The sequence below is a fragment of the Diaphorina citri genome, unplaced genomic scaffold (assembly GCF_000475195.1).
Source record: "Diaphorina citri unplaced genomic scaffold, Diaci psyllid genome assembly version 1.1 scaffold1864, whole genome shotgun sequence".
NCBI classification, from domain to species: Eukaryota; Metazoa; Arthropoda; class Insecta; order Hemiptera; family Psyllidae; genus Diaphorina; species Diaphorina citri.
The window spans coordinates 1-11523 of record NW_007379290.1 but is presented as its reverse complement, the minus strand read 5'-3'; the positions used below and the strand labels follow the sequence as shown (position 1 = coordinate 11523).

At 41.2% G+C, this 11523-nt stretch overlaps 3 protein-coding genes across 4 annotated transcripts; all 3 read right to left on the bottom strand.

Annotated features, from left to right (window-relative positions):
• Positions 1-293: 293 nt before the first annotated feature.
• Positions 294-1451, bottom strand: LOC113470840. 2 transcript variants are annotated; one of them, XM_026829570.1, is made up of 2 exons: positions 997-1451; positions 294-552 (listed from the first exon to the last, which is right to left on the bottom strand). In XM_026829570.1, exons 1-2 carry the CDS (start codon positions 1253-1255, stop codon positions 416-418), a joined length of 396 nt encoding a protein of 131 aa, XP_026685371.1. In that variant the 5' UTR covers positions 1256-1451; the 3' UTR covers positions 294-415. The 2 variants fall into 2 exon arrangements, with proteins under 2 accessions (XP_026685371.1, XP_026685372.1); XM_026829571.1 differs by having other exon boundaries at positions 294-556; positions 1001-1451.
• A 1454-nt stretch (positions 1452-2905) lies between these two features.
• On the bottom strand, positions 2906-3782 carry LOC113470841. Its single transcript, XM_026829572.1, has 2 exons — positions 3558-3782; positions 2906-3375 (listed from the first exon to the last, which is right to left on the bottom strand). The coding sequence occupies exons 1-2, from the start codon at positions 3589-3591 to the stop codon at positions 3089-3091; spliced, it is 321 nt and encodes a 106-aa protein (XP_026685373.1). The 5' UTR covers positions 3592-3782; the 3' UTR covers positions 2906-3088.
• Positions 3783-5206: 1424 nt separating this feature from the next.
• Positions 5207-11074, bottom strand: LOC113470839. Its single transcript, XM_026829569.1, has 4 exons — positions 10944-11074; positions 10607-10772; positions 10167-10544; positions 5207-5430 (listed from the first exon to the last, which is right to left on the bottom strand). Exons 2-4 carry the CDS (start codon positions 10707-10709, stop codon positions 5420-5422), a joined length of 492 nt encoding a protein of 163 aa, XP_026685370.1. The 5' UTR covers positions 10710-10772; positions 10944-11074; the 3' UTR covers positions 5207-5419.
• Positions 11075-11523: the final 449 nt, after the last annotated feature.

Here is an 11523-nt window from a genome sequence, read left to right as displayed (position 1 = left end):
CCCCTAACCAGGAGAAAACATTTTATTGGGCGAGGCTCCTCAATGAGACGTGTTAATCGGTCTCCTCAAAAAACAATCCCGGATTAACATACGTTATTTCGCGAATGATTACCGCGGGGGGGGGGGGGGGGGGGAAGACATAGTCGGCCTAAAGCAAGTTGATCTGGATAACGAGACTGTATCTACAGGGGGGTAGGTAGGGCAGTACTTTGTCAGGCTCTCAGGCCTGATAATGACAGGGGGATGACTGAAAAATCGAGGCAGGTATATGAGGCTTGCAAAAGGCGCACCAGGTCCAGAAGAAATGTGAACATCCCAGTTCTACCTACTACATAGTCCTGCCATGAGTTCTGTTACAAATTGTTCTCTCCATAAAACTCATTTTGGATGGGCGATTGCTCAAGATCCATACGTTTCATGTTTGGAGTGTATCCAATATCACATTAAAGTAATGCTCATGGAGATCCTCCACAACTGACAGAACACTGCACACATACTTGTAGTTAACCGTTTTTCTGTATCCTCCAAGAACAGATATTAGGATGTACGTTCCTGCTGTAGCGACTGATTTCGCTCTCCCACGATTGTAGCTGAAAAGCCCTAGCCCGAGGGTTGATGGTGGGAAGTGAGAAAACAAATTCGGTATTGGTTGGCACTTCTTCTTAAGATGTCAAGTCTTTCTTTATTACTTATTTGTTACAATAAACACACAGGAAAAATGTACCTTCTCGAATCCACTTTTTCTTCACAAATTTTAGGCCTCAAAAATAAAAATCAGAAAAATGTCGCTTAAAAAAAACCCCCAAGCCAAGATTTTTCCTCTTTTTGTTTACCCTTGGATCCCCCCGGCACCGGTCAAATCAGCTGATATGACCGATACCAAAGAGATCCAAACTTCTCCTACAAGGAGGTTCAGTCGTTGTAGATTCGCGCGGGTTTAAAATTTTTGGGAGCATAGCGTGTTGATTAGACTGGATGTCCAATCACCACGCTACACTGCCTTGACGTTATGTATTGTGGGCTTGAAATATTCAACTTCTTCTGGTTCTGCTAGAGCTAAGGGACTTAGAGGTATATTGAAAGGATCTTCATCACTCAGTTGGAGATCAGGATCATCAACATCCTCTTCTGATGATTCTTCAAAAAGCTTGCGCTTCTTTAATTTCTTCTTATCCTGTTTGCATTCATTTTCATTTGTCTTTTCTTTCAATTTGGCAGTGTTTTTAGTTTTTGCTGTTTTTTTAGCTGTGTCCATTTTATTGTTTTATTTATTTATTTATTTATTTATTTTTTTGCATTCTCTGTCAGGACTTTTGCATTTTCAGCTTTTTCCAGTCTTTCTAAAACCTCTTTTGTAGTAAGAACTTCTCCATAGGTTGCTGCTTTTAGTCTGGTTTGACGTACTTTTCTGGTTGGTGTCACCGGACTTGGTTTTTGTAGCGACTCTTTTAGAGTCTTTTTTTTTTTTTTTTTTTGCATTCTCTTTCAGGACTTTTGCATATAGGCGAATATCCTACTCCCACCGCTAGGACGTGATGTTCTGCTTGAACCCCATACTTTTGGATCTGGATTATTGATGAAGATCCTCCAACATCCCCCACTGGCATATAGTTCATCCCCACTCTGACTTCTTGAGTATTCATGGTGAAACCCCGGCATAGAGAAATCATTGGTCCAAAAGTTCCTAACCAAGCTTCTCCCTTCCTGTATACCAGGCTGTACAATGAAGCTACCTTTTTCATCGCTTCCATCAACGCCATAGTTGCTACTTCGATTTCATTGACCTTGATGGAATTTCCAACTTTGTTGACAAGGGAGTTGCCCGTATCATTAGCAGTTTGGCGCAACACGTTATGAATGGTGAAGAACTCTCCAGTGATTGACTCCATCGCAGAGATGTCATTATAATGGGCAGGAGTTCTTCCATACATCTGGTTGATCACCATATGACCCTGTATGAGATATCCAATACATCTGCGGAGGAGCTCATCAGTTTGGATTTGAGGTTTTGAATTCTTGGCAATTTCACCCTGGTTGTCTGGGTCGATCAGCTTCAATTTCTTCGATGGTGCTCCGTCTGAATCCATACTTGGTCCTGCTCTAGTAGACATTTTCAGACCCACGATTTGTTGTTTGACCTTATCCAGTAGTTTTAAAGTTAAGTGATATGTTTTTACTTCAATGTATCATGTTTAAGAGTAAAAGGTGGATTAAGTATGATATTAAGTATGAAGCCCGGAGAATCGCATCCCCGAGTCGTTTCGGGCCAAACATCACAAAGCTTTTTGAGTTTACTTTGCACTTAATAATATCTGATTGAAATCCCCAAACACAATGTCTAACTGGTCTAAAAAAGACTACCGACATGGTTCCTGAAAACCTCCTCTGGTATAACTTATAACCAGATAACTAAACTATACTGTACGTATATTTATACCAAAGACCATACCTATACCTAATGTGCCTGTGCTATGGTTTCAAAGAAATAAATATTACACAAACCCTGATTTAGATCCTGCTATACGTAACACGCCTTCATCGACTATTGCTGTCGTCATGTAAGCTTGCACACCTTCGTTCCCTCCTGATACTGGCATGGGCAGCTTAACTCCGTGTTCAACTGGCTTGTACTGAGGCATTCCGCACCAAGTAACTAGATCTGCGTTGGGATCTACGTAGTGTGGTAAAATAAGGGAGCTGCCATGTCGTAAGTAAGTTGTGCTAACTCCATGGTATGGGAGGACGTATTCTTCCCATCATTGGTCTCATTTTTGAACTCAATCTACTCTCTGTCTTCTACTCGCGCACGCTTCACGCAACAATTGAGTTTGATATTCGGGAGGCAAAAAGGCGTTCTCCATTTTGTAAATAAGATCATCAAAACTTTCGATTGCTCTTGGGTTAACTCCGTGTTCAACTGGCTTGTACTGAGGCATTCCGCACCAAGTAACTAGATCTGCGTTGGGATCTACGTAGTGTGGTAAAATAAGGGAGCTGCCATGTCGTAAGTAAGTTGTGCTAACTCCATGGTATGGGAGGACGTATTCTTCCCATCATTGGTCTCATTTTTGAACTCTATCTTTTGAACTCAATCTACTCTCTGTCTTCTACTCGCGCACGCTTCACGCAACAATTGAGTTTGATATTCGGGAGGCAGAAAGGCGTTCTCCATTTTGTAAATAAGATCATCAAAACTTTCGATTGCTCTTCTATGCGCGAGGTACCACGCTAATGTTGTTCCTGTGAGCAATTCTGAGATGCAAGGTAATATCTCACTCTCAGTTACATTGCAAGCATCCATCTTTAAGTGTAGTAATTCTAGGAATGAAATTAATGATGGTTCACTAGAGTCTCTAGAGAATTCTAGATTCCAATATTAACATATCGACGGGTAAAACCCATGTATATTTTTTCTTTTTTTTTACAATATTATGTATATAATTTCTTAAAATGTACGATAACAATATTAAAAAATAATTTCGCTATATTTTTTTATATTTTATTATCTTTGTGTTAAATAAAAAATTGAAAATCATGAGAATTGTTAATTGTCCAATTGTAGAGTTTTAATTGTCTAGGATTGTTGTTCATTACGATTCCGTTTACTGTAGACGGTAAGCTTCTTCGAGGAGTACTCTGTGTATTCAACACTTGTCTTATATTCGATGAATTCGGAGCTACATATAACAGAGAACGTCGTCTGGAAACTGGCCGTCTTCCATCAATTCTCCTTCGACAACCCCTGACTGTCCCTGACACGCCGAGTAGTTGTAGCAGTCGAATTTTACAATCAAATCGTGTGAATGGTTGATATTCTAAAATTGGGCGAACAAAGGAAAAAAATAAGGTAATATATGTTTTAGGATCTTCGAATTCTTTAGATGATCGATTTATAAAACCAAGAGTTTTGAAAGCCTTTTTGGTGATCTTAGAATAGTGCTCAATGTAAGAAAGTTGTTGATTTATCCTTTTTAATTGGTCTCTCAAAATCGGTAAATTTCCTGATTTCTGGAAAACATCATTCGCAATTCCTATTTTTAAGAATGGTGGGAAAAAGAACGAAATCACCCAATTCAGGCCAATCTGTAAAAATTCAGCAATTCCAAAACTATTAGAACTTTTAATTTATGAACAAATTGCACCAGTCCTTATGCCTATTTTAAGACCGGAACAACATGGCTTTGTTTTTAAGAAGTCCACCACTACCAATCTTTTATCATTTACCGATCATGTAAATAAAATATTAGAAAAAGGCAAGCAGTAGAGTTTTAATTGTCCAATTGTAGAGTTTTAATTGTCTAGGATTGTTGTTCATTACGATTCCGTTTACTGTAGACGGTAAGCTTCTTCGAGGAGTACTCTGTGTATTCAACACTTGTCTTATATTCGATGAATTCGGAGCTACATATAACAGAGAACGTCGTCTGGAAACTGGCCGTCTTCCATCAATTCTCCTTCGACAACCCCTGACACGCCGAGTAGTTGTAGCAGTCGAATTTTACAATCAAATCGTGTGAATGGTTGCCTTCCGATTTGTACGTAATCGATTTGTCGTTCTCCCTTTTGTAGATACTGCACGGTATTGCTTGCATATTCGATGGTAAAGATGAAGCGTGGAATAACTCTTCGTCCAACGTCGGCCGCGATCCGCTGCACGAAGGCACACCGACACTGGTTGGATTGGTACGAACAGTCGTGGATGACATGCCAGTGGTCGGTGTGGAAGGCGACAACGCAGAAGGCGTTGTTAACAACTTTTCGTAGGAATCCAAGATTACGTCGCGCTGTTTGGCGTTTATCGGGTACGAGATACACTTCGTGTAGTAAGAAATTTTTGATGCTATGTTTTTGAAACTCATGAATGAGCACTTGGTGAAGTCGGGATCGTTTTGCTTGACGGCCTCCACTAGTTCGATCCATATTATGGCCATCTTTTTCATGGTGACATCTCGAGTGTCCCAAGCTAGACGATGTGTCGAGTTTTGGTCCGTGTGATTTCGTATAGGATGATTTGAGATGAGTTCTGCGGGGGAAACCAGACATTAGTTTATCTAATTTAATCACTTCAAATTTCATCATAATAATAATAATAGACTCTTGAGTGGAAGGTAACCACTAGGCGGGGTTAACGCCGGAGGCGTTTTCTACCACCTAACCCTTAGAGCTCCATTATTATGTGGTCAAAATCTCAAATAAATGAGGATAAAATTTCATGCCTCGGCTGGGATTGAACCCACGCCCTCCTGTTTACCAGGCGAGCGTCTTGACCACTACGCTACCGAGGCAGAATCCCTTTATAAAATGAAATATGGTGCGAGGTGTTTCTACCAACGATGACACTAACTTGCCTTGATCTACTGAATAAGAGATGTCTTCAATGGGTGCGGAGCTGAATGGGTGATTTTGATTTCGGACCATTTCAATATATTGTTTTTTCGATATCATTCTTAACATGAGCCAGTTTTATGGATGTTTCTTCAATATTGCAAAGACCACTATTGTATGGGTTGTGACCTCCATCAGCAAACAACAAGACTTCCCCAGATATCCCTGGTCTTTTGTTAGGTGTGTGTTTTACTTTCCATAGCTTCCTACAATTATCCACTCCTATTCTAATTTTCCCTTCAGCACCCAATGTATTTATTTCTAATCGCTGTAGTGATACTCCGGTGCCGACTGCCACGCTGTATAGGTCATCAGGAGGATTTTTCCCTTGTGGCCTGAAGCTTGATGTTTCAACAACATATTGCGCCACGAACTTCCCATCGATGTACCAACTAGTGTATTCTGAGAAATTATATCGAAAGTAAAATGTTTTATCCAAGCTCATATTTACTCCTATTAACTTGAGCCCATAGATTTCAAAAGCAACTGCGATGTTCAAATCCTGGATTGTGGCACCATAGTAGGCAGTAGTTGAATCATCACTTGATCGGAGGGTGGCAACGGTCTGAATAGACTTATTGAGTCCATATCCAACTGCACATAGTGCCACGGTTGTTGATAGGGCATTGTGCATTCCCATAAGCATGCCTGGGGATGCTTCCATGTATATTCCTTGCCTTCTTGGCTCCATTTCTCGTCGATTAAATTACGGACGTACCTTAGAACAAACGTTTCCGATCGAGCGATCTCTGATTCGTCTACCTTGATATCCGAATTCACGATGAATCGTAAGTCCGGAATACGAGTCGGTATGAATGATCGTGAGCTAGTACTTTCAATTCAGCAATCAGACAATCCTCTAGGAGTGTCGATAGCGAATTTTCACCTTTTCTCAAAGGGCCTGTGAATATAGATACGATAGACTTAGTATCTAGCAGGGGTCGCATGGCGTCTGTGGAGTTCAAACTTGAATCAAACAATCATAAATACACACCTAGGTGCCTCACCTCATGGTACGTAGTACCTACCATGGTTACCATTGTTTTAGTTATTAAAATGAAAAAAATAAACTTACCTCGCTTGAATCAAACAATCATAAATACATACCTAGGTGCCTCACCTCATGGTACGTAGTACCTACCATGGTTACCATTGTTTTAGTTATTACTTATTAAAATGAAAAAAAATAAACTTACCTCATTGAACGTTTGTCCAAAATACAGATGACAGGTGTGTAGTTCCAAATATAAATCATTTACATTTACTTCAATAATAGAACAACAGGTATTTGAGTTCAAATGCAAATTCCCTCCTGATACTGGCATGGGCAGGTTAACTCCGTGTTCAACTGGCTTGTACTGAGGCATTCCGCACCAAGTAACTAGATCTGCGTTGGGATCTACGTAGTGTGGTAAAATGAGGGAGCTGCCATGTCGTAAGTAAGTTGTGCTAACTCCATGGTATGGGAGGACGTATTCTTCCCATCATTGTTCTACTTGACTGCTGCATCTTTTGGAACTCAAATCTACTCTCTGTCTTATACTCGCGCACGCTTCACGCAACAATTGAGTTAAATATTCGGGAGGAGACAGAAAGGCGTTCTCCATTTGTAAATAAGATCATCAAAATTTCGATCGTGCCTACTATGCGCGCGAGAAATAACAAAAAAAAAATAACAAAAAAAACTAACAAAACCCACCCCAACAAAACCAACAAAACTAAACATCCAACCAATTCACTCAAACAAACAACCACAAATACCAACACATAAACCACCTACAACTACACTACCAAAATAAAAAACCAACCAAAAAACAAAAAAAAAACCAAAACCCAAACCAAAAAAACCCGCAAAAAACATCACACACAACACAAAAACCCACAAACAAACACCATCCAACACACCACCCGAAAACGCCACCCACACCCAAAACTACAAACCATACACACCAACGAAAAACACACACACAAACCACCCCAACTCGCCGCATGGCGTCTGTGGAGTTCAAATTCGCGAAAGAAACAGGCCCACTGAAATGCCGTTTCATCTTTTGTAAATGGGTAATTAATCTTCTGGGGTCAGTAACATCGTAGACCGAGTTGCCTCCACCCTAGCGTTTAGGCGGTAATCTGTTTTTTTTTTTTTTTTTTTTTTTTTTGGGGGGGGGAGGGATTTTGCAAATATGAAATCCCAATCTCCTAATCTTTGACAGTACAAATATCGGATTTAAAAAATAATAATAATAATAACTTTGATTATTTTTAATGTAATTTCCTTTCAGGATCTACACCGGTTCCCAAGAAGAGAACAAAACAAGTCATACTGCGCGCCCCTCTACACAGAAAAATATGAAGAATAATAGAAAGTAAAAATACACAATATAGAAAAATACACAATGCGACTATGAAGACGGTTTCTCTGTACTGAGTGCATTGTACAGTCGAGAGATCTCTTTCGTTGTCTCCTCGGTCAGATATGTTTTTTGAGGCGCTCTCTGTCGCACTCAATGAACGTATCTTCTTGCTGATTTCATTCCTATATCATGAGTTATATCCTGATGCCGGTTTTGTTTAAGATATCTTTGTTTGTCCCTACCTACCTAGTAGGTATCTAAATATTAGAATGAGGAATAAATTTCTTGACTTCTCCCTCAGCTACTTGTACTTTGTAGACTTTTTTCATGTGCGATCTTATCCTTCATGATTTCAAACAAATATATGGACGCATTTTCTGTACGGACACGATTGGCGATATTGATCGCCCATGTCATTTTTCATGCGTATCGCCCCGTCGTGTCGGCAAAGTTTAAATTTGGTGTAGTGCATCCTGTGATGATGTACACGAACCAGGCGGCCGCAATTGTTATTCGGCCATTTTGATCGTCGTAGCGAATGGACGTTATGCGTCTGCTAAACGGGATTGTAGCAGGGCGTATATTCTGGTTGCTTCTTCCAGCTCAGAATCAAATGTGTTGGACACACCCATTTTTAATTTTGGTTCGCCACGCATTTCCAATTTTGGTTCGCTCGTCGTAGCGAATGGACGTTATGCGTCTGCTAAACGGGATTGTAGCAGGGCGTATATTCTGGTTGCTTCTTCCAGCTCAGAATCAAATATGTTGGACACACCCATTTTTAATTTTGGTTCGCCACGCATTTCCAATTTTGGTTCGCCTGAGTTTGTTCATGAGGTAAAGTACACGCCGCGTAAAATTCGCTAAAAAAAAGGGCTGCGGACAGCTCGTCTGTTGTTTTTTTTTTTCAATTCGTTTTTGTCTCAATTTTTTTAGTAGTTTGCTTTCATCGGGTTTTAGTGCTCTCCATTGCATGTTGTTAATCTACCTCAACCCACCTCCGACTAACCGACCTACGTACTCGTCTACGATTGTCCCACTGCCTTGGAAGCGATACTGAAATCGACCACGATATCACCACAATTCACCAAAATCGTCGATAGTTTACAATCGTGTATTGTACGTGGATTTCCCATCTGTGTTCATCTCAAAGCGCTCGATAATTTCGACGTTTACATCAACCTCACGCCCAGCCAACTGGGTGATTGGTTGAAAATAGAACATACATCCAAAGGTGTGTTTACGACGTGTACGCTGGCGACGACGACGTGGAACAAAAAAGGTCCTCTATACTTAGCGTCTAACTTTGTTTGATGTCTTTCTTCATTTTTGAGTAAGACTAAATCACCTACATGGAAAGGTACTATTTTGGCCTTTCCCTTGTCGAAGTTTACTTTAGAGTAGTTAGCACTTTTGTCTAGCCTAACTCTCGCTTGCTCTCTTATCTGGTCTAGAGGGACACTAGGAACATCAGAGATATTCTCTCCTACCACTACCAACTCGCAAGGACGTGCTACCCGGCCAAACATAAGTTCCATCGGGGAATATTTGGTCACTCTATGTGCTGTAGTATTTATGGCTAACTGTACATCACCAATGGCCTGTTGCCATGTTCTATCTTCTTCTGATTCGATAACTGTAAGCATGTTTTTTAGGACACGCATCTGTCTCTTTACCTGTCCGTTAGCTCTACTGGAACCTGTTGCAATAAAGTGCAAAGTAATTTGATGTTGGCCACAGTAGTCTTTGAATTTTTTGTTATCAAAAGATCTGCCTTGGTCAACCACAAGAAGGGACGGAGAACCAAAGAGGCTGATGGTATTCGATAGCGCCTTAATAGCACTATCGCCATCCAGTTTTTTAATAAGGAATAAAAGGGTGTATTTGGTAAAGCCATCAACAAATACGAAAAGATATTCTTTGGCATCATTCTTTCCACTCAGTCTGCCCGATATGTCTAGATGTACAGTGTGCCAGGAAACGCAGGTTTTGGGTATAGGATGAAGCTGAACTTGTCTAGCCTTTTTTAATAAGGAATAAAAGGGTGTATTTGGTAAAGCCATCAACAAATACGAAAAGATATTCTTTGGCATCATTCTTTCCACTCAGTTTGCCCGTTATGTCTAGATGTACAGTGTGCCAGGGAACGCAGGTTTTGGGTATAGGATGAAGCTGAACTTGTCTAGCTCCTGAATCTGATTTATTTACTTTTTACAGACGCTCTCGAGGATAGCTCTCAATCAACTCTGTTCAAAACGTTTCGACCAGATCGAAATCATCGCCATACCATTTCGCAATTTTGTCGCCGAAGTACAGTTCGGATTCGAGAACACAAATTGTCGATCATCCATCTGTCGTGGATGTGATTGTCTTTCATTCGCGACAACACAAACAATTGATACTCGAGATCAACGTGACGTATTTCGTATTTGCTTTTGAAAATAGGAAATTTATCATAATGGTCGTTGTAATCGCCTACGACAACGGGTACGCCTTCTTTCAATTTGTTCTTCAACAACGATGTTTTGAACATGCACGCAGGTCCCGTCAACACTCTGAACACCATTTTGTGTGTTTCCGAAACAAACAAAAGTCGAAGACAACAGTAGAAGATCGTATCGCTGCAAAACGTTTCGACTAGATCAAAATCATCGCCATACCATTTCGCAATTTTGTCGCTGAAGTCGATCATCCATCTGTCGTGGATGTGATTGTCTGCAGTTCGGACTTCGGATTCGAGAATCTCGCGAGCACACATGGTGGCCACGGATTTTCGGTTTTGCCGATGACGTGAGCGTACGGGATATCGCGAGCACTCATGGTGGCCACGGATTTTCGGTTTTGCCGATGACGTGAACGTACGGGATCGTACGTTCTTTTAAGGAGAGTCAGCAAACATTTGAACATGAAAACGTCCCATTCCATTTCGATGTTGAGCAAAGTGGTGGTGATGAGTGCCTGGTCGGCCATCGTATTGATTTTGTTGGCCTTGCGTGTCCACGTGTTCTTCAATTGCTACGACGAACTTCGTACACGTTCTTTTAAGAAGAGTCAGCAAACATTTGAACATGAAAACGTCCCATTCCATTTCGATGTTGAGCAAAGTGGTGGTGATGAGTGCTTGGTCGGCCATCGTATTGATTTTGTTGGCCTTGCGTGTCCACGTGTTCTTCAATTGCGACGACGAACTTCGGGTGTATACCTATATTTACATTTTTCTTTGTGCAATCAATTGATGGTACCAGGATAGTCACTTTTCGCGATGGGTTCCTCATCTGACAGCCAGTGTCCATCGTCTTCGCCATACAAGGAAAAATTGTCTCGAATATCAACACTGTCGTCACCACCTTCTCCACTGAACAAGCTAAGAGCATCGCTGGCACGAATCGATCGTGCCATTGTCTCGAATATCAACACTGTCGTCACCACCTTCTCCACTGAACAAGCTAAGAGCATCGCTGGCACGAATCGATCGTGCCGTACGCCCCTTTGAGGTATTGTCTCGAATATCAACACTGTCGTCACCACCTTCTCCACTGAACAAGCTAAGAGCATCGCTGGCACGAATCGATCGTGCCGTACGCTCCTTTGAGGTGTCTTGTTCCAAAGTTTCGAGTGTATTTCCATTCAGGAAATTTCCATTCGTGTCGCGTTTCATCATGAGGTTATGCATCCAAACGTAGGTATCGGTACTATCGGTATACAGTCGTGTATACGCGGAGCTCACGGCGTCATCGACGAGCCAACGTGGGGCGCGACGACGATGCCCGGCGTCGTCAATTTG

What these genes read in the sequence shown, in the direction of transcription:
- LOC113470840 (XM_026829570.1), bottom strand. Translation starts at nt 1,255, where the DNA reads ATGGACACAGCTAAAAAAACAGCAAAAACTAAAAACACTGCCAAATTG. An exon ending in AATACATAACGTCAAGGCAG is followed by an intron (nt 553 to 996) that starts TGTAGCGTGGTG and finishes TCGCTACAGCAG; the next exon opens with GAACGTACATCCTAATATCT.
- LOC113470841 (XM_026829572.1), bottom strand. Translation starts at nt 3,591, where the DNA reads ATGAACAACAATCCTAGACAATTAAAACTCTACA. An exon ending in TAGACAATTAAAACTCTACA is followed by an intron (nt 3,376 to 3,557) that starts ATTGGACAATTA and finishes CGATATGTTAAT; the next exon opens with ATTGGAATCTAGAATTCTCT.
- LOC113470839 (XM_026829569.1), bottom strand. Translation starts at nt 10,709, where the DNA reads ATGGCCGACCAGGCACTCATCACCACCACTTTGCTCAACATCGAAATG. An exon ending in TCTCCTTAAAAGAACGTACG is followed by an intron (nt 10,545 to 10,606) that starts ATCCCGTACGTT and finishes AGTGCTCGCGAT; the next exon opens with ATCCCGTACGCTCACGTCAT.